General features: G+C 38.0%; 1 protein-coding gene and 2 non-coding genes across 6 annotated transcripts in view; all 3 read left to right on the forward strand.

The window, feature by feature from the left end:
* SSH2 (slingshot protein phosphatase 2) overlaps positions 1-22,214 on the forward strand; it is a 217,079-nt gene that overhangs the window by 150,905 nt on the left and 43,960 nt on the right. For all 4 annotated transcript variants that reach the window (XM_006214406.3, XM_031685352.2, XM_015248039.3 and 1 more), the window contains 3 exons: positions 8,085-8,188; positions 13,377-13,441; positions 21,428-21,549. In XM_006214406.3, the coding sequence (XP_006214468.1) occupies positions 8,085-8,188; positions 13,377-13,441; positions 21,428-21,549 (291 nt within the window). The remainder of the gene's footprint in view (positions 1-8,084; positions 8,189-13,376; positions 13,442-21,427; positions 21,550-22,214) is intronic.
* On the forward strand, positions 16,590-16,666 carry LOC116283783 (small nucleolar RNA U2-19). Its single transcript, XR_004193490.1, has one exon. It is a non-coding gene; the product is annotated as a small nucleolar RNA U2-19 (small nucleolar RNA).
* Positions 16,816-16,885, forward strand: LOC116283782 (small nucleolar RNA U2-30). Its single transcript, XR_004193489.1, has one exon. It is a non-coding gene; the product is annotated as a small nucleolar RNA U2-30 (small nucleolar RNA).

Genomic DNA, 22,214 nt, shown 5'->3' on the forward strand with positions numbered 1-22,214 from the left:
GGTAAGTAATGTTAGTCATGTCTCTTCATGATCAGTACAAACAGCATTTTTAATACTGAGAAAGAACTCTTTAGGTCGTTTACTTTTAGGTCCAGATAACTTTTAAGCTTTACTTTTTTGAAAGAAAAGTTTTAAGTGTAGAGTTCAGGGCCACGGGACTGAGAAGTTTTATTAATTCAGCCTGTAAAGGAAATGGACTCCTTTCAGCTGAGGCGATTTCTCCCCTGTCGTCAGGAGGACTAGGGTCAGTTGTGTTGGGAAGCGCCTAAAACCAGCTCCTTTCATAGTTGGGGGGGAGGAGGTTGTTTGTTTTTATTTTTCTGAGGATGGGTGGGTGGGGTATTTGGAGAGGAGGCTGAGACTTGCTAGGGCAGCTGCAGAGACTAGAAGGCAGCAGTGGTGTCATGAGAGCATCTGGCCTCTGAATCTTAGCTCAAACTCAGCAGTGTTTGGGGGCCAGACTGCTAATTTAATTCCAGTAGTGGTGGCTACCTGGAGGAACTGGAGAGTGTGGGTGATCTTCTAAAAGGTATTCAAAAATTAAAATGATTTTACATCTGTGCTGGTCTCACAAAATGTGCTGAATTAGGCCTCCCTACTACCAGTTGGAGCCATGACCTAGACCTTCTTTGAGGGCCCTCCAGCTTCCACTTTTTATTATTTGGTAGTTCTTTTAAGACCCAAACCAAAAGCTAAACACTGTAAACCCCTGAAAGGAGGTCAAGTAGGTATGTGACCAGTGTCTAGAAAGAAGCATGGTTGGTCTCAGAGAAGACTGCAGAGGAACCAAGGGCTGGGCAGGCATCCACATCTTTTCCTGTGTGAACTTTCTTGCCCTCCTGCCTAGGCCTCATCGTCTTTCTAACTTCGTGTTTTAGGCATCTAGTTTTTTGATATTTTCTTAAAGCATTGTTTGATATGCAACAGACATACTAAAGGAAAAAGAAGCAACTTTAAAAAACAGCATGAAAGTATTTGCCTCATGGGAGTATGTCTAAATCTTGCCCCTACTCAGACCTGAACTTTGTCTTCAGGATACTATGAAGAATAGAACAAATATCACACCAGGCTTTGTCATGAAATCCTGCCTTTGTTCTCTTTAAATGAACTGACCAGATGTGTTTTAACTGCTGGTTGCTTCAGATTATTAGGTCAGCAAATATGTCCTGTTACGGTAACCTCTAACTTAAGATAAAGGGTTAAAATGCCACCCTGAGTTTCAGATGACATGGACCTTAGTCTGTGCTCCACTACTATCTAGCTGAGTGACTTGGGGCAAGTCATTCCATTCTCTGAACTTCAGAGGATATGTTAGATTCTCTGTTGCAAGATCAGAAATGAATTTTAACAATCTTAAACAAAATATTTGTTAGAAGGATATCAGAGCTTACCAAATGGATGAAAAAGCTACAAGACCAAACAGAGAACCGGCAGAAGCCAAGGACATTCAAGGAAAGCCAGGGATAGACCATTCTATTACCTTACCACTCTCCCCATGGTAAATGTGACCATTCCCCACTATCCCTACTCCCTTGGTCACTTGCCTGAGATTCAGGGGGTAGTTTCCAACTGTCCAGGCCTAAACCACATGCCAGCTTCCTGCAAGGTCTCTTGCAGTTCCAGAGTTACAGGGCCACCAAGACTGAGCACATCTGGGGAGATTCCCCAGAAGGAGACCAGGGTGAATGTTCCAAATGAACAAAAGGAATTTTCTGGGGATTTTTTTTTCCCTCCCAATTTGTAGTCTATTGGGAAAGTACCAGGAAAATTAGTCCTGATGGAATTTGTCTTTCAGCCTTGAACAAACAGACCTGTTTCATTTTCCTTCTTAGATTGTAAACAAGTAGGAAAGGGGAAAAAATAGCTACATCTAAGGGTAGTTGTGCTGGACATTGTGCAACAGAATTTAAATGAAAGATTAGCTGAAACTAAAATGGTCTTACAGTTGTAGTTAATGAGTAAGAAAGGGAACACTAAGCTCCTCCCCACTTTGCCAGTGATTGGTTTACTAATGTACCCCAGCCTCTGCTTGTCTGTGGATAGAGAAATAATCCTCTGCTAGCATTCATAGGCACGGGTCTGGGAGTTTATGCCCTGGGGGAGAGGGTCCCAGCTATCCATTGCCATTCTAATATTGCCACTTGAATGTATGGCCATGGGTGGCAGGGATGGATTGGGGGAATGTTTAGTTACAGAGGATAGTACATACGTCTGGGTTTGGATTTGCTCCCATCGTAATCTAAATCCCTTTAGGATTAAGGAGTCCACCTTTTCTCACTACCTGGAAGTGTGCTTTTGAATTTTGCAGCCATGTTTCGTATATCAAGGCACAGTGACTTTGTCCTTCCTATTTTTGGGATTTGGCCAGGACTTTTTCAGTAGGCACTAGTATTGATAGCTCTGTAGTCTTTTGGCCTCTAGTCTGATATTTGAAACTTTTTGTTATGAAACTCTCTTTCTATGTGAGGTAGTGACACTAAGTGGGGACACGAATTCCTTTCCACTTAATGGGATTGACAGAGCTGCCCTAGTACCTTGAATCTGAAGATTAGACAACTAAATAAGCAGAGAAAGTTTATCAGGAGAGAGTGTTGTTATGAAGGTGGAATTTTATTTAAAGGTTTCCCATAAATGAATATTCTTCAAGATAAAAAATATAACAGTTCAGAGGGGGAGGGTATAGCTAAAGTGGTAGAGTACGTGCTTAGCATACATAAGGTCCTGGGTTCAATCCCCAGTACCTCCTCCAAAAATAAATAAATAAGTAAACTTAATTACCTCCCTCCCCCAAAATAAATTTTTATAATTTTAAAAATAAATAAAAATTTTTAAAATGTAACAGTTCAAATTATGTGTAATTTGAATTTTACATAAATGCCAAGTAGCTCACTTTGTGCAGTTATATTATGTACAATCAATATTACACAATAATTTACCTGTAAGTTTTGGCTTCAGGCAGAAATGCCAAACAAACTCAAGAATTTGGCATTACAAACATTATAAACATGAAAATCTACTTTCTTCATTTTATGTAATACTTTTATAAAAGTATTACACCTAGTTTCTGAAACTTGATTTCCCACAGTAAATGATTCATTTCTTCATGTGTGTTACATGTAAAACAGAAGAATGTCCAACTAACATGTAGCAGTTTGGCCAGGTGTGTCGTTGCTTTGTTTTGCTTCCTTGGCCTTCCTGCTGGTCATGGATGATCACCCTGGCCACATTCCTCAAAGATTATTCTAACTTCAGAGCAGTTAAGTATTTTCTTCCCTTAGTTGACCTTTTCCTCTACACTTTGCCTGAGAAGAAACTGCCAGTTAACAGATTTCATGCTTTAGAAAGTGCTTTTGATCAGAGGGGTTGGCACAGAGTGCTTCCCGAAATTATTTAAAGCAGAGTACTCTTTTCCTCCATTATTGAGACTAAAACACTCCTGTCATTCCCAGTTCTTTTTCCTGCTGTCCAGCCCATCTGGATTCATCTCTCGGCCAGATGTTCTTCATTCCCCTCAGTAAAGTCTTTCTGTTTATGGCCTTGATAGAGGGAACAAAAAAGGAGTGAGACGGGTTGAGATCTGAATAGTCCTTTTCTTTGCGGTCTGATTCAGTCCTTTTCTGTCACTCCTGTCTCTCCTCTTAAATTCTATTCTGTTGAAAAGTTCTATAGGGAAGACATTGCATTTCATCTTCCATAAACTATATCATAAAACTAGAACAGCATAGTAGAGAGTGATTCAGAGCACGAACTTTCTAGTCAGGCCTTGGTTTGAATCCTCGCTCAGAGGATTGCTAGCTAGCTTGTATGATCTTAGACAGATAATTTACAATCTCTGAGCCCCTCAGTCTCTTACATGTAAATTAGGGGAAAAAATAGTACCTACTTTATAGGATGTTGTGAAGATTAAATGAAATAATGTGAAGTGCTTAGCTCAGTGCCTGGTGTACAGCTGGCATCTGCTCAAGTTAGCTATTATTAGCTCATTTCACATGTTAAACTAGGGATAACTTTCCGTTTGTTGAACAAGTGATCTTTCGGCAAGAGAGGAGTTGATGTTCAGTTGTATTCTGAGAAAGACTGGGGAACTTCACTGTCACTGTGTTAGAAAGATGACCCTATAAGTGTCATTTCCTTATCAAGCAGCTAATTACTCTCCATCTTTAGATCCAGAGAGTGTTCTTTATCTTGTGTTTTCCTTAATATGGGGATTCTTAGGTCCTTTGGGGTTTGTTTTTAACCTGGGCATCTGCAGTCACATACAGATGGCTCCTTAGAATTTACGGGAACAGTCTTCTTCCTGGGCCAGACTCTAGAGAGCTGGTCAGTTCAGAAAACGTGTAAAAGTTTTCACCTGCCTTTCTAAATTTTAAATTAGAGGCCAACTCTATGTTGATTGAGTCTTTAGACAGTTGCTTCAGAAAAACTAATATTTACATAAATGAATCTCTTGCTATTCTAGCAAGATATACTAAGCCTTTACCTTACACTAAAGTACAGGTGATAAAGTTTACATATTATTTTTCTTCATATGCAAATAAAGCATTTAATTTTCAAGTTGAATTTGGTCCTCCCAAACTCTGGTGGTTGTGATTTTTATTTTATTTTTTCACTTCCATGCCACCGTGCTGCTATGCCATCTTTGATGATATTTATAGAGCTTTGACTTTTTTGCAGTGATGAAAAGGGATTTTTGTAATTAGCCACGCTTTTCATTCTTGATCCCCTTGTGACCAAGAGGTTATGCCACTTTTGTGATAACTGGGGAGTCATAATCTGAGGTCACAGAATAAAGAGGATTGAGTGTACCACCCAGAGTGTGTCTGCCATGACTCTCTGGGGGCCTGCACTCCACCTAGTAGGGAAGTCTCCTGACCCAGCTGGATCTGCTGTGCATTTTGTTCTATCAGAAAATTTTATTGAGATTTGCATAAATGATTCAAGTAGAAAGGCATCTTTTCCCTTATACCATATGTGAGTTTGACCCCTGGTCTTTCTTTTACAATCAGGAATTTTCCAGGTAGCTTTGAGTTAACCAAGGGCCCTTGTCCTTCGCACCAACCCTCCCCTTGTGAAATCACTACATACTTTTTAAAGAACACACACTTAAATATGCTTTAAAGCATAAGCAACAAATGTATCTAAGAACAATATTACAGCACTCTAAAACCCAGAAAGTTCATGTATTTGTCAAAGAGAAACTACCTTTTTCTCACAAAAGGAATAACTGAAGTAAGCCCTCAACAAATAGACTTCTTTTGTAGATGTAAAGACCACTTTGTTTACTGGAAACCAAAGTGCCCACAGCTGTAACTTTCTTGGTGATAGGTAGACTATTTCGCCTTTATTTTTTAAGTATTTTCATTTAGTAAAGCAGACAGTTGCTGTGTTGGCAGAAGCGTGAATTTCATTTCCTGTCTGTGGTGTACCCCACTCATCCTGTCTCTCAGACATTTTGTCTTAGGTTGTTCCCGTAATGTGAGTGAAACACAGTGACCCACAGCAGGGTGACACGTGCGTACCACGAATGTAACAAGAGACCAGACTTGTGCAACAGGCCACAAGAGCACAACACTTTATTTAAAGATGAAAACAAAACAGGGGCAGCCCCTCCCAGCCAGCATGCAGACTTAAAGTGGCCTCTGTGGATTCTTATGTGTGTTTTTAGGAGACATGTTCCAGTCTGTTTGGCAAGTTACCTCAAAGGTCTGTCAGCTTCACGTCACATGATTAAAGGATAAATCTGAGTCAAGGACTGACAGCAGTGCAGAGAATGTTTAGTTCCGATTGCCAATTAATGTATTGTCAAACATTTGTATTTTACAGTTCAGTAATCTGCTACGTATATTGAATTCTATAACAGTAATTTTTTTTTAACCTGTGAGATGACAGAATTTCTGTTTTCTTGTCCTAAACTACAATTCCTGCTACAGTGATGGGTCAGATAAAATAGTGTGGGAAAAACTCTGGGATGAATTCATTCATCCATCAAATATCTATCAATCACCTAATATGTGCTTGGCACTATTTACAGTGTTATAGATACAATGCTGAGCAAAATTCAGTCTTGTTCTTCGTGCAGCTTATATTCTATTATAGGGAGATAACCCCATCAAGTATGCAAGTGAATAAATATAATTTTAGTGTATGGTAAATATCCCAAAGGAAACAAAACAGAACAACAGGATAGAGTATGATTGGGATGGGGAAAGAGGTGGACAGGCCAAGAGGAAAGTGTCCCAGGTAGAAAACAAAAACACAAAGGCCCTGAGAAGGGGCCTGAAATAAAGAATAAACAGAAAGAAGGCCAGTGCAACGAGGTAATAGTAAATAAAGGGGGAGATGGTATAAGACCAGAGAAGTAACCTCCTACCAGATGTTACAGGGCCTCAAAGTCCAAGCTAAGGACTTCAGCTTTCATTTATACATACAAAGAAAAGCTGTTGAATAGTTTTAAGCAGAGAAGTGATATTATATGCTATATAACTCTATATTTTAGAGCACTCTGGTTGCTGTTTGGTAAGTGGATAGTAGCAATGCCAAAGTATTTGCAGACAGACCAGTTTAGAGGTTTTTTGCTGATATAATGTCTGGGATTAGTTTCACTTCAGGGACAATGCAAAAGAGATGAAAATACAGGAGAAACAAGATTGGCCATGAATTAAAGCTGAAACTTAGGAGAACATCAGAGTTCATTACATTTTTTCCCTCTACTTTTGTGTATGTTTGAAATTTTCTGTAATAAAATGCTTTTAAAATCTTATTTTATTTGGGGGGGAGGTTATTAGGCTTATTTATCTATTTATTTATTTTTAATTTAATGGAGGTACTGGGGATCAAACCCATGACCTCATGCATGCTAAGTATGCACTCTACCTCTGAGCTATTCCCTCCTTCCAAAAAAAAAAAATTCTTAATAGTAGTCTTTGTGAAAAACAGTGGTGTCATGGACCATAGTCAGAGTGGTAATGGAGATAAGTAGGCAGATTCAAGATATATTTGAAAGTAAATCTCATAGGTCTTGCTGATGGATTAGATATATATTGTTGGAGGGAAATAGAAAAACCAGTGACGACGGTTATATGTTTGTCCTGAACAACTTGGGTGGATGAGGCTAAGGATTAGGTAGTACTGAAGAGCATATTCACAATCTTTGAACCCTTCATTATGTGTTTCTAAACTTTGCCATTAGTGATTTAAAAATTCTATCCTTTTTGGTTTCTGTCGATAACCGTAAAAGGCTTAGTCTGTTGATATTATGTGATAGACATAATTTCTGTTTTCTCTGGATATCCACTAGTAATTGTATTTTGAATAGCCTGTATCCTGAGCAGTAATTCTCCATATCTGTTGAGCCATCATTCACATGAAAGATGGTGTTAACCTGGAGGGCAAACTCCGTGGGTTAAACACATTTCCTGGGCACTACTCCTTTTCAGTGCATGTGGAAATGCAAGTTTGTGAAAGTAAAATTTTGAGCAACACTTTAGTGTGATGTGTGTGTATTTTATAAATAAATCTTTTTTGCAAGCTTTGGATCTATTATTGGTAGCTAAGTATAGCAACATATTTCACATCTGATTAGAACTCTGTTGAAATGCCATTATTGACAACCATAGATCTATTATTAGATCTATCACTTATTAAATTAATATTTATTAAGGGCACCACCCTAAGAAGCTTCTTATTATTGTTGACTCCTCACAACAACCTCATTTATTTACCTGTTTTATAGATAAAGAAATTTAGGCCCCCTCAAAATTCACTCAGGTAAGAAGTAGCAGAGCCAGGATTCAAACCCAGGCAGTCTGGTTCCGGAGGCTTTACCCTTTTGTTTCCAGAGCCTTCACTCTTAATTGCTACCATGTAATGTGTATAGAATATTATAAGCTATTTCAGACAAATTATCTATAGTAGACAGGACTGTGTGAGTAACCAGAGTCCCTTTTGATTTTATTTTTACTTTATCACATGAGGTTGGAACTTTAGAAGAGGGAAGAGAAGATAATCCCAAAGGGGTCTCTATCTAACTCTTTGATTTTATTGATTCATTTGTTTGTTTAGTTATTTTTCCTTTTTCCTTACAGCATCAGCGAGAGCTTTCTAACTGTCAAAGGTGCTGCGCTTTTTCTACCACGAGGAAATGGCTCATCCACACCAAGAATCAGCCACAGACGCAACAAGCATGCAGGTAAAGTTCCACATATTCCGTTCCTTTCTTAGTTTCTTTGCCTTTTGTTTTGTTCTAAAAGGCTAACTAGCTCATCCCCATTTCTCCAAGAGTTCTGTAGTAGTGAAAAAAAAGTATTGTACTATGCTGTGATCACTTTTCTTTCATCCTCACAGACGATTTTTCTGGCACTTAACAGAATGTCTTATACAGGTAGTAGATGTTTGATAAATTTTTGTTGGAAAAATAAGGTACAAATATACTCTAATGAAGTCATGTGAGTTCCCGATTAAGGTTTTGATAATCAGCTAAAAGATGGTCACATGTTCCCTCAGATCCTATGCAAAATCACCTAACCAAAGATTATGTTTCTTTTTTCTGTCTGCTCTCTAGTGATGTTATGAGAAGAAGGATATGGTATATTACTAACATAAATAAATTCAGTGTCACTATTGTGATAACGAATTATATCACATGTTGAAATACTAGTTCTTAAATGCCAGAGTCTAGTTCTTGATTGTCACACTAAAAAGACTGGAAAATTTAAATCAGAGGACTTTTGTAGACACAAGGAGTCATCAAATAAATGTTCACTTAGGAATGGGTATAATACTCTGATTATGAAATAACCTGCTAATAATATTCTGTACCTAATTCCAACGTGAGGCTTTTTTCACTGCAGATCGAAGCAACTCTCAGACACCGGCTGGGTGTCCTATAGCTCAACTCAGTTCTGACACTGTCTACCTAGAAATAGCATCAGATTTCCCAGGTTAAGGGCTCAGTAGTATAAGACCATCCCCTCTCCCCCGACATCAGATGCCAATGACAAGTCCAGGTTGTCTGTAGATTAGAGGTTCCAGTGCCCCTTTCCTTCGGTTTGTTTAATGTGCTAGAGCAGCTCACAGAACTCAGAGAAACATTTTATTTACTGGATTACTGGTTTATTATAAAAGGATATACAACTCAAGAACAGCCAGATGGAAGAGATGCTTAGGGCAAGGTATGTGGGAAGGGGTATGGAGTGTCTGTGCCCTCCCCGAGTGTGCTCCCTCCCAAAATCTCCACATGTTCACCAATCTGGGAGCACTCTGAACCCTGTCCTTTGGGGATTTTATGGAAGCTTCCTTGAATTAGCATGGTTAATTTAAATTATTGTCTTTTGGCAGTCAGTTCACCCTCCAGCTCCTCTCCCCTCCCCAGAGAAGAAAGTTCCAACCCTCTGATTACATGGTTGGTTCCTCTGGCAACCAGCCCCCATCCTTAGGTGCTGTCCTAGAGTCAGGTCATTAATATAACAAAAGACACTTTCATTGCTCTCATCACTTGAGAAATTCCAAGGGTTTTAAGAGCTCTGTGCCAGGAACTGGACAAAGACCAAATATATATTTCTTATTATAAATCACAATATCACACCCACTAACAGTAGTATATGCATTTATATTTCCATAGATAATATGGATTTCTCTAAAGTCAGGTGCATCTGTACTGATGAGGTTAAGAAAGAACTGGAGAAAGTATGTCTAGGGAAAGAGATCTCCAGGTATAGGACAGCTGCAGTTTGGGAAGATAATCAGCCTTATGCCTCTCTTCTAACAGTAAGCCTAATTTGTGTCATTTTGGGGAAAAAATAAAAGTCAACCTGAGGACAGTAATTAGAGAAATCCTGATCAATTCTATGCAAAGAGTGTTTGCTTGTTGTTCAAAATGTACCACTTTGATGATGTGTGTTACCTCCAAGAATGGAAGAATTTGGAATTACTAGGAAGAAAACAAAGAAGACTGTAAACCTTGAGTGTGTGGGTGAAAGCCAGAAATACTGGATCCCATTGAGCCAGTAGTTGAGTTTAGCTCCAGTCCAGATAATCTTAGCTATTTTAGTGGCTGCCCTACTTTTTGTTTGGGCCTTCATCTAGTTGCAAATGTAGCAGCTCAGAATTATAATCCATCTCATTGGACGTTTTTATCCTCCTACCAAAACTCTCCAGCTGTGGAAAATTTATTAAAGAATCAGAGGGAAAAGCTCTTTTGAAAATTATGCTCTGGATTACATTTTCTAAAAACCTTCCTCTTCAGTGCCAACCACCAAGGTTGAGGGGACAGTTCCCCCCAAAATTTGAATGCACAGAGGAAGTAGACCAGCTGAGCTTTGTGTTTCTGTTTGGTGCGGGTATTTATCACTTACAGTAAAAAGAAGACAAAATATTGATTTAACTCCAGCTTGTCTAAATGAGATGTTAGGCAGATTGCTCTGTGGTGTGTGACGGTTAAGTGGGGTCAGTGGTTTTTAAAGCTCCTAGCCCTGGCTGGTCTTTTTCTTTGGTCAGACTTCCACACTCTGCTGCCACCCAGGTTTCTACTTGACCTTGTTCACTTAGCTTTCTCTATACCAAAAAGAAAAGTAGGTTTAGCACAAACTGAATGGACTTGATTCGTGATCCAGACCAGCAGAGAAGAGGCAGCATGAGTATAAATGCAGCTAGCTAACAGGGGAGGTGGGTATAGCTCAGTGGTAGAGTGTGTGCCTAGCATGCACATGGCCCTGAGTTCAATCCCCAGGACCTCCATTATGGGAAAATATACAAATAGAAATCTAATCATCTCCCCCAAAATAAAAAAATAAATAAATGCAGCTAACAAAGCTAGGTCTTCACATAAGCTGGAGTTCCCTTGGCTCAGCTGGCAGGAACTGAAAGATGATGGCAGAATTGAGAACAAACCAAGGACTTAACTCTAACTGTATTTTCTTATGCATGTTTCTTGAACTAGTTAGAGTTTTATCTGGGCTTCATTAAAAAATACCCAGGTGCTTTTTTGTAATCAAAAAGTGATATTATGCATGAATGTCTGCTAACATTTTAAAAGGAAACAAGAAAAGTTTTTAAAATCAAACTGAAATCTAAAACTTAACTACTAGCAGTGAAGTAGTGGGGGAAAAAAATGTTGGGGAAGGATCTTAATGGTACGGGTATATTGCCTCTATTAGTCTCTTCGAAGACCGGTAGGAAATACCCAGTTTGCTCATGGCAATTCTTTTCACCACTAACAAAGCTTACCGAGCGTCCACATACCCAACTTTCATAAGAAGTCTTACTGCAGGGGTAGGGCTCCCTGGCTTTTGTCGGACCTTCTAAGAAGCCATCTGGATCTCTGAACCAGTTGTGCTTGGAGTGGGGACTCAGGATTACTGTTGGCCCAGAAATGGTTCTCCTCTAGAAATTCTCCATCCTAAAAATCCTTTTCTCAGGTTATTTGTCCTGATTAAATGAAAGGAACTCTAATTTTTAAAAAACCTCAGCTGCTTACCTCAGTTGTAATTTGTAACTGTAGTCACTCTTCATTGTTTATACCTAACACTTTGTCTCCTCACACTGGTTCTTTTTTTTTTTTTTGACAGCTTTATTGACATATAGTTCAAATACCATATGATTCACCAATTTATCCATTTAACTTGTACATACATTTCAGTGAATTATTTAGTATATTCAGAGTTGTGCAACCTTCATCGCAATCTAATTTTAGAACATTTTCGTCACCCCCAGAAGAAACCCAGTCCCCATTACCAGTCACTCCCTCTATCCCTGACCTTCCCTCCTAGTCCTAAACAATCACTCGTCTACTTTCTGTCTCTATACATTTGCCTGTTCCGGGTGTTTCATGTAAGTGAAACCATATAAGCAATCTTTTGAGACAGGCACCTTTCACTTGAGACATGGCCCCTTTAAAGGCTCATCCATTTATACTGTTATGTTATGCAGCAGTACTTTATTCCTTTTTAAGACCAAATAATATTCCAGTATATGGATCACATTTTATTTACCCATTCATCAGTTGGTAGACATTTGAGTTTTTTCCATTTAGGGGCTAGTATAAATAATGCTGCTATGAACATTTGTGTGCAAGTTTTTGTGTAGACATGTTTTCATTTCTCTTGGATTAATGACTATGAACCTGCACTGGTTCTTGCACATGAGACTTAGATTCTCTCTCTGGGTTTGAAGAATAGCAGAATGGACCTCACCAAACATAATGATTCCTCTTTTTAATTTTGAAAGTTGAAAGATTCTGCAATAATGGAATTGGTTAGAAACTAGCAGTAAAATGGAAAAGAAAAAAAAAGGGAAGAAAACTATTCTTGAAGAGAAGGGAAAAAAGCAAAGACTTCCCAACTTGCTGACCTTGTAGACAAGCACACTTGTTTGCCAGCCTACTTCTTCCTCTCTCCACTTCTTGCACATATCAGTATTTCATCGTATAATTAACAACTATGAAGTTACCTAGAGGAAAATTATGAATGTGGATTCCAAGACCAAAGTGAGAACAGGTTACACTAGCGTCCATGATTATGCGACTATGTCAGTCACTTTAGATTCCTGAGAAAGGGCTGGACCTGCCTGAATGGGCAGGAATGAAGTTTTATTTGTTCCCTGATTGTCATCATCATGACAGCACATTATCTAATTATCTCCCACTAGCCAAAGCTTCAGATTTCCTCGTACAGAATAGGGAATATGAGGAAGTCTATAATAGTTTAAAACAAGGAAATTTCAACTTAGTTTTATAGATGTATAAAAACAAGTGAAGACTGAAGTAATGATTGGCCACTTTAAAGCACCGAATAATATGTTCACTAGAATATATACACCTTGGATTCTGCTATATTTAATTACTGTCATTTTAATATCAGCTACTAATATGAAAATCATTTTAAGCTGTTGACACTATTCTAGGGGGAATCTAAAAACCTTCTTAGATTAAGTGCAACTGAAGATTACAGTTACAGAAATGGGAAAAGCAAAATGGTTAGCTTCTTGAAAGTGAGGGATAATTCTAACACTGCATACCATACATGCCATTTTCAAGATTCCCTTGATGCTACCTCTGCTGGGCCTGAAAGCACAGCCAGTGCTGCCTCTGCCCAGCAGATTCACCATCGCTCTCAACATCGGTCAGTACAAAACTGTGATTGGTTTCAAGTGCACCTGCCGTAGGAAAAACATAAAGCAAAGTTTAATGTAGTATAGACTTAAAAGTGAATGTACAGAAATGCAATCTGCCATTCATAGTAAGACCCTCACTCAATTTCTATGTCTAATTAGAGTCCTTTAGTGAACCAGAACCTTTTACACAAGTTATTAGGGCAGAAGGAATCCTCTCTGTTGATATTACAATGGAGAATAATTATTCTTTGTTTTATAAATTTCACTAGGTGATCTCCAACAGCATCTCCAAGCAATGTTCATATTACTCCGCCCAGAAGACAACATCAGGCTGGTAAGTTAGTGATATTATAACTCTCTTCCTCGAAAGACATTATTAAACAGTTATTTCTTTATGTCCCAACACACTGCTGAGAACTATGTGGAATAGAAAAGAAGAATGGCATGTCCCCATCATCAAAGAACTTAGAATGTATTTGGGGATGTGGCTAATCTGAAGTGATATGAAATAATTTGATGGTTCAAGACTTGATGAGTGCCAGTTTGTAGGTTATTGACCATAATACCAACTCAAATTCAGAAAAAAAGAAAACTTGGAGACTTGACCCTGTTGAGGAAGAGCTCGAGCAGGGTCTTGAAAGATGCTGAGATTTAGATTGGCAGATAGAAAGAAGACGGTCATTCTAGATGAGGGCATGACTGACGCAAAAGCACACATAAGAAGAACAAGGAGGGAGTAAAGTGGCCAAGGATTATGCTGGTCTCAGAGTCAGGAGACGTGGGCTTAGAGACAGTCATGTGATGTTGGACAAGTTCCTTAGCCTGTCTTTGCCTGCCTACCTATCTCTTTTCTACCTCTCACAGTTGAGAGAATCAAATGGACATTAAAGCATATTGAAGAATGTAAAATGCTGCCTAAATGTGGGAATTATTGTTACTGTAGGGAAGGTAAAATACAAGGAAACAAGGCAGACAAATAGGGACTTAATGCTCCAAACTAGAGATCTCACACTAGCGGCCCATAGGCCAGAGATGTTTTGTTTAGACTACACAGTGGTGGTGGTGGTGGTGGTTTTAAATCTGAGCCAGAATTTTAAAGTTGGGTGATTTCACATAAAAATCCTGACTTGAGGCTCTTCTTCAAAAACCAAAAATTCTGGGAGTACCTTATTCTTACAGAGCAAAACTTGGCTAGACTTGGTGGAGAGAGGGCATTGGCGTGGCCTGGGTTCCTAATTTACTGTAATCCCTATGTATCCTGTTGTCTCCTGCATGCTAAAGCCAAATGTCACCATCTGTCATCACTACTTCACTATTTTATAGTAGAAAATCTCATAAAAGTAGGAAGACGAAAGTGAGATGAGTATGTTTCTTTGTGAAAAGTGAGAAGTATTTCTACCAATTTAGTGGTCACACGGCTACTTCACTCATTGACATTCCCTATCTGACCCTTTAGGATTTGAGATGGTACCTCTGCCTCTTCAGTAACCAGTAGTGAAGCATTTCAGGTTTTTGAGCTAACGAATTACATTTTAGAAAATATTTAAGAAAGATTCCTCAGAAGCTAACACAGAATAGAGGGGAAGAGGCAGCACTCTTAAATCAGGAAGCCTGCTGGGTAGTTATTGCCTTAATTCAGGTGTGTGATGATGGGCCCTACTGGGCTAAGGTGATTAACTTGGAAACTGTCCTTAATGTATCTGTGGAAATCCAAATAGTTGATCTCTACTTTCTGTTCAGGAAGAGAATGAGTAGGATACAAGAATGACTGTGGAAAGTTGGTGATCAGGCCTCTGAACTGTGTGGTAATTACTGATTCATCATTCATTTAATCCTTCTCTCTGTTTAAATTCTCTCATTTTTTTTCTCTTGAATGCTGCCTCTGTGGCCTTCCTGACATGGCCACTAATTTTTGTTGAAAAACTCATTATGAAATTTAAAGGAATTGAAATAAGATACCCTTCCATAGTTCTTTTATACCCTAGTCCTAAAGTAGCATACACTTATATAAATCTTGTCTGTATTTCTTAGTATACTTCTATCTTAAACACTTCTTTGTAAGTGAAAAAAGTGGGATGCTGTTCTTACAGCATTAATATTCTAAAGCAGTGATGTTCAAACTTTACAGTATGTCAGAATCACCTGCAGATCTTTGTTAAACTGCCACTTGCTGGACTCTAACTGAAGGGTTTGATTTGGAGAGGGTGAGGCAGTGATAATTTACATTTTTAGCAAGTTTCCAAGTGATGCTGATGCTGCTGGTCCAGGAGTCACACTTTGAGAACAGCGCCTCTCAAAACCCATAGTAATGGTCACTTGCACATTCTAGATGTCCAGTAGAAATAGTTCCCCCAAAACTGTGTGGTTTGGTAGAGCTAAAGCTAAGGTCTGTCACTCACTTTATCTTTTTCTTGTTGATAAACGTCCAGAGTTTGGATTGGACCTCTAAATGTTCAAGTAATATTAACCACAAGAGACTTAGGAGAACATAAAGGAGCAGTTAGGAAGGCAGAATTGGCAGTTAAATTTTTTCTTTCCTGCTAAAACATGCAGCTTCAGCTGCTTTACATTTATAAAATATAAATTCAAAAAAGTAACTGATGCCTTTGAATTAATTCAGAGTTCAAGTGACAAGCCATTTTACAGTTGTTTTGAATTGTTACAAACACATAGTCATTATGTTTCAGATTATTGAGTGAGTCATCTTCAAGAAAATGAGTGAATACATTGTGTGACTTTGAACAAATTAGCACTTTTCTAACTGAAAGGAGCATTTGTAAACTCAAAGCAAAGCCTTTTGTTTTGAGTTAAATTTGGAATGCTGAAACTCTTATCCTGGGGATTGTGCATAAGGTTAAAAGTTTGATAGTCAACTGAAAGCCCTGTCTTTATTTTTTTTAATAGCCCAACAACAAATAGAGGCACTAAATCCCACATTTTGCTTTAGCATTGAAAATAGGACTAAACGAATTTTTCCTCCAGGGAAGCTCTGCATTGCAAAAACAGTCTTGAGCATTAACTTTAGTTCTTAGGAAAACCATGGCTGATAAAATGAGGACAGTGGTTTTACAGCACTCTTGCACATTATCAAAGGCCCATTTAATTTAAAAAAAAAAAAAGACTGGGAAATTAAGAACTTTCCTAAAACTTAATGTAACTTCAACTAATGTTCTTAACTGGGTGAGGTGCTGGTAAGGTACTAAGAGATGTTTTTGAGTAATTTGCAGGAGAGTGTAAGAAAATGAGGAGTTCTTTGGTTTTGTTATAGTACATTGGTTGTTTGGTTTTTTTTTTCCAAAAAGAAAGTGGGTTTATTTTTTTTTTGAAATAGTACAGAAAGGCATAAAGAATAAAGTAAAACTTACTCTGTATCCTATACTCCAGAAAAACCATTCTTACTATTTGGATAAGTATCCTTCTAGTCTTGTGTGTGTGTTTAAGAATACGTGTCCAATTCTCTGAGATCTGCTCTTACCAAAGTGGATCAGTGATGAAAATAGCCAAATCTGAGCATAAAACCTTGCCTTCTACCTAATGCATGGTATCTGTAGTTCTGAGAAGCAAAAGCATAATTTAAAACAGTAAGGGCTCCTGTGTAGGGTGTGTGCTTGTAAAGGTGTCAGTGGATCACTGAAGACTTGTCAGTGGTTGAATGAGATTGGGGGTGGGGGGACGGGGTTGTATGTGTATGAAAGGCTAGTCAATTCTGAGCAATGTTGAAAAGGTTTTACCACTGACCTTTATAACTATGAAGGTCTCGACACCAGATCTGAGCCCAGAAAGGAGAGGAGAAAAAAAAGTCTGTCATGTAAGAGTGTCTTTTTCTTCTTTTTTTCTTTTTCCTTTTTTAACAAAAATAAGATAAAAAATATAAATGTTGTTTTATAAGCTGCTTCTGTCATACTTTATTGTATGTATCCTTCTGTATCAGTAAATGAATCTGTTTTTAATGGCTACACAGATATAAGCCATAGGGTTTTTTTATTTTTTAAGAATTTCGTAGAGATTAAAAATGGTAATAAAATCCAGAGACTCCCTCAAGCTCTGTTTCTTTTGAAGACAGTGTTCTTTAGGTTATTAATGTCACATCTGAAGTCCATTTTAATTTTAGATAATGACTTTGCTTTGTTCTTTTGGCTAGAATTTAATATTTACATTCTTTTGAAACCTTTCTCTCTGATGGGCTGGGTGAGCTGCCTGTCTAGACGTTGGACCTTTATAATGTGACTTCCCTGAGCATAAACATTGCGTGCAGGGGCCTGATGTGAGACTCTTGGTGGAAAGAAATTAAAGACAAAGGTGCAGTGTAGACTTAAGAAGGAGTATTTCCTGATGTTGGATGATGCCGAGGAGAGAAGTTATTATATCAGACAGTGTTTGTGAACCACTCATAATGAGATTTAAGCATTTAAGTACAGAAAGTTTTAACATCATTCTTTGATAGGTGAGTTTTGCAAACAGGTTGGGTTTTTCTCTTTCAGAAGTAAAGCTGAGGCAGGAGATGACTTCTCAGGCCTACGTCAGTCCTAGGATTGCTGGGTCCAGTTCACCTGAAACTTGTGTTAGGATTCCAAAGTTAGCAATCGATGGGGTTTCTTGGACTAATTTTCTCAGTTCCTAGTGCTGCCAAGTTTTAAAACCCAAAATATTATTTTATTTGGACAATTAAAATAAACTTCAGTAGTGTCCTTTTCAGTGAGAACTTCAGTTAATCAAATTCATCTGAATCATTGTCTTAGTCCAGTCATCTCTTCCATGTAAGTTCTGCAAACTGAGGAAACAGAAATTGCTGCCAATTCTGATATTAAGGTATTATGAACAAGCTACCATTTTAAATTATATTTCTCTGATTGGCTTAATGAATTAAATTCAATTGTTAGCTTTTGTTCATCTTCTCCCCAACAAATGAGTAAAATAAACCTCAAATCAGCGTGAGTTGTAAATTTTTCTTTATGCTGTGGCTCTTACATTTTTATTTAGTTCCCTAATCTAGAATCTTGACAGAATTTTGAAGCCTCAGGTCCATCCCCTGGCATTGCAAAAATTTTTCTGTAAAAAAGAATATCATCTTGTCCTTAGGACATAGGTGTTAAATTAATATCTTGGCTCCTGACCCCCTGATTAAAGCTCAACTTCCCTTAAGTAAAAATTTAGTCATAACTATAGATACTATTTAGAGGTCCACGATCAAATCCAAGACCTCTAAAGTGCTATTCTCCATCTAAAAAGCTTAAAATTGAATGAATCTGAGATGTGCCAGTTACTCAAGCCTAAGTCAGTGTGAGATGACTGGGGCCTTTCCTATTAGGTTTTAGATCTTCTGTTATGATTAAATTAAGCAAGGGAGGGCCAGATGTTTAAAATGCTCTTTATATGATAAGAGAGAGAGACAGACAGACAGACAGACACATCTCATCTCTCTTTTAAAAGAGAGACAACTAATGTTTGCACTGAATATCACAAAGAAACTCTTGCTGCCCACCTGTGCTCACCTGCTAATTAGGCCTGATACCTTGCCTGATAGGTAATATTTATGGAGGGACTTGTTTTGTTTTATCAGCTTCAGCTTAGCCAGTCAGTCACCACTCGTTGATGTAGAAATTGTAGACAAATGATCAGAAGCACAGTTTGGTGGTTCCCATGCCATTTGTATGTGAGTCTTGCCAGACAAGCTTTGACAGAGGAGAAAATATCCTCTAACATATGTATTCAGGAAATTGACCAGTTAGCTCAGAGCTTGCCAAAGCAAGCCCAAGTTTAGTTAGGCAGTAGTATCTAAGATCTTGTTTATGAGAAATTCTAGTTTACCTGCACCAGGTTTCTGGTTAGTTTGGTATTTTGTGGAGTATTTCTGGAATCATAGAGTCAGGTCTGTCATGTGCATTTACTGTTATCCATAGCTCTACGTGTATAATGCTTGGTCCCAGCCCACTAGGGCTAGGCCTTCGTCTATTTAAATATTAGTTCTTCGTAGCTTCTCACAAGTGAATTTGGTTTGAAATGCTCTATCACTTCATGGAATGTAGGAGTAAGCAGCCCAGCTTGTGTACTTGGCATCAGAATGGTGGGCATTACAGTCTTGTTGTATCAGCCCTTATTATAAACAGGCTTTAATGTAGTCACTTCTGCCATTTGTGCTTCCATGTAGCTTTTCCTAGGAGTATCAGAATAGAGACAAAACAAGATAGCCATGGGAGTCTCATCTCTGCCTCGCTAAATGGGTCATTTGAGCTCTGTAACTGTCTTTTTTTCTTCTGTCTGACTGCTTTTGGAACAGTCACAGAGTTAAGGGAAAGGAGACTCTAAGAAGAACCGCACTGAAAGAATTCCAAATAGAAATTTCTGTCAAATTTGTGGCAGGTGTCTTGAGCCAATTGATGGGATTAGAGCTCATTCTCTTCTGAGATAAGGAATGTGGGGGTGTGGGAGTATTTTATACAGAGGCAATTGCCTCCAGTGCACATTTTCCTGGCTTTTTATTGACAAAAAAGAAGAGTAGTCTAGACTGTACACTCCATGAGGGCAGGAATCAGCTGTCTCTCCAATCGTTGAATCTGATCATTGAATCCCCATTGCTGCTCTGATCATATACACTGTAGATACATAGTAAATATTGGAATGAATGTTGACTAGAAGCCATTTTACTTTACTTTTAAGGTTTATGAAGTATCTTTTTGAGCTTCTTATTAAAAAAATTCCCAAACATATAAAGTAGAAAATATATCTGCATGAACTCATTACCCAACTTCAATAACCATCAACATTTTGTCAGACTTCTTTCATTTGTTCCCTACCCCTGCTTTTCTTCCTTTGTTGGAATATTTTTAAGTTCAGTTTATTGAGGTACGATTGATATACAAAAAATTGTACATATCTAATGTCTACAACTTGGTGAGTTTGGAGATAAGTGTATACCTGTGAAACCATTGCCATAAACATTCATCACCTATAATTGTTTCCTTCAACCCTAACTTCTCCTTCCTCCTCCTCTCATTATTATTATTAGAACAATTAACAGAAGATCTACCCTCTTAGCAAATTTTTAATGGATTTTATTTTTTAGAGCAGTTATAGGTTCACAGCAAAACTGAGCAGAAGGTAGAGAAATTTCCCATATATATCCTCTATCCCCACTCATGCAGAGCCTCCCCCATTATCACCATCTCCCACCAGAGTTGAACATTTGTTACAGTTGATTCTGACACATCATTATTCTCAAAGTCCATAGTTCACATTAGGGCTCACTCTTGGGTGTTGTACATTTTGTGGGTATGAGGTATAATGACATGAATCCACCACTCTAGTATCATACAGAGTATTTTACTGCCTTAAAAATCTTTGGTGCTCCCCTAACCCCTGGTAACTACTGATCTTTTTACTGGCTACATAGTTTTGCCTTTTCCAGGATGTCATAAAGTTGAAATACAGTATCTAGCCTCTCCATATTGGCTTCTTTCACTTAGTAATATGTATTAAAGACTTCTCCATGTCTTTTTATGGCTTGATAGCCCATTTCTTTTTAGCACCAAATATCATTCCGTTATCTGGATGTCCTGCAGTTTATCCATTCATCTACTGAAGGACATCTTGGTTGCTTCCCATTGTTGAAATATTTTAAAGTAAAACTTGGGCACCATGTCATCTCATATCAGATACTTAGGAAAAAGGCATAACCACTGTACTGTTATTACACTAACAGTAAATCCTTAATGTCATCTAAGACCATGTCCATAGTCGAATTTTCTGAAGGCCCTTTTAAAATATCATGAATAAGCAACAAATGAAAACTTTTTGACAAAAATAATATGTTTCTTATATTTGAAACTAAAGAAGAAAATCTTGTAGTGTATAATCTGTAAAAATTCAATAGGGCATGCTCCTCTTAAACATTAAAATTTGCTTCATATTATAATTGTCTGTGGGACTTGGATCTGTGGGTCCAATGCTTACATTCATATACCTCACGTTCTACTCTTTGATCTTTAGAACAGGTCCTGAAATTATTATTATAAATTATGTCGATGGCAAACATTTATTGGGCATTTAGTATATACCAAACACTGTACTTGGAAAGCATTATTTCTTATGATTCTTACAGCCCAATGGAATAGGTATTATTATATCTCTCTCCAGTTAATTCAGTAACTTACTGAAGGTTTTACATTTACTGAAAGTTAATACATGAGTTGGGGTTTGAATTTAGATCTCATACTGGCTCTGTTGTCTCTCTCAGTATGCTTTAAGATGCTGATGTAAAAAGAGTTTGAGTGATCTAAAGTTGACCTTCTAAACTTCTTAATTTCTTACTATCTTTGTCCAGGCTGTAAGACTAGAAAGTACTTACCAGAATCGAACACGCTATATGGTAGTGGTTTCAACCAATGGGAGACAAGACACTGAAGAAAGCATCGTCCTGGGAATGGATTTCTCCTCTAATGACAGGTATGGTACCACAAAAGGGAGACTGAGAAAACCGCTTTTTAAATAATATATTTCAGCTACCTTTTGAGTTATCACAGAAATGTCTAGTTCCACTCTGAAAGTTCAATGCATAAAAATGGAGAACATCAGAGGTATCTTAGCCACACAGTCTTGAGAAACAAAAATATTTAATGAATGTTTTTGGTTGTGTGTTCCTAATTTACCACAATTCCTTACCTTCTTCCTCTCATCTTTAGGTGGTAATCATAAAATGCAAATGGTTTAAACTTACATCTCCAGGGGGAAAAAGAAGCTACCTTTTCTTTGCAGTCCACTTTATTTTAAGCAATAATGATTCACTTTGGTGGCTCTGGGGCATACAGCCTTTCTGATGGATCCTGGGTTCGAAGAGAGCCCACTTTATTTCCAGTCTCTTATGTTTACCCATGGCCTTACACCTTGCTTTTGTCAAATGTTGTACTTCCTTTTTTCTTCCTCTGAGTTTAAAAAAAGTGGGGGAAATTATTCTTTAAACTCAAACCAGAACCTTTTATAATCATTTATTTACCTTTGGCCCCACTATACATCCTAAGATTAAAGATACCATACCACACAGAACCTGGCTTTTTCGTACCCCAAAGGTTTGTTGCTTTCCCATTTTTTCTGAAGAAACCTTGGGAAGACTT

This window comes from Vicugna pacos, chromosome 16, assembly GCF_048564905.1.
Source record: "Vicugna pacos chromosome 16, VicPac4, whole genome shotgun sequence".
Classification (NCBI taxonomy): Eukaryota; Metazoa; Chordata; class Mammalia; order Artiodactyla; family Camelidae; genus Vicugna; species Vicugna pacos.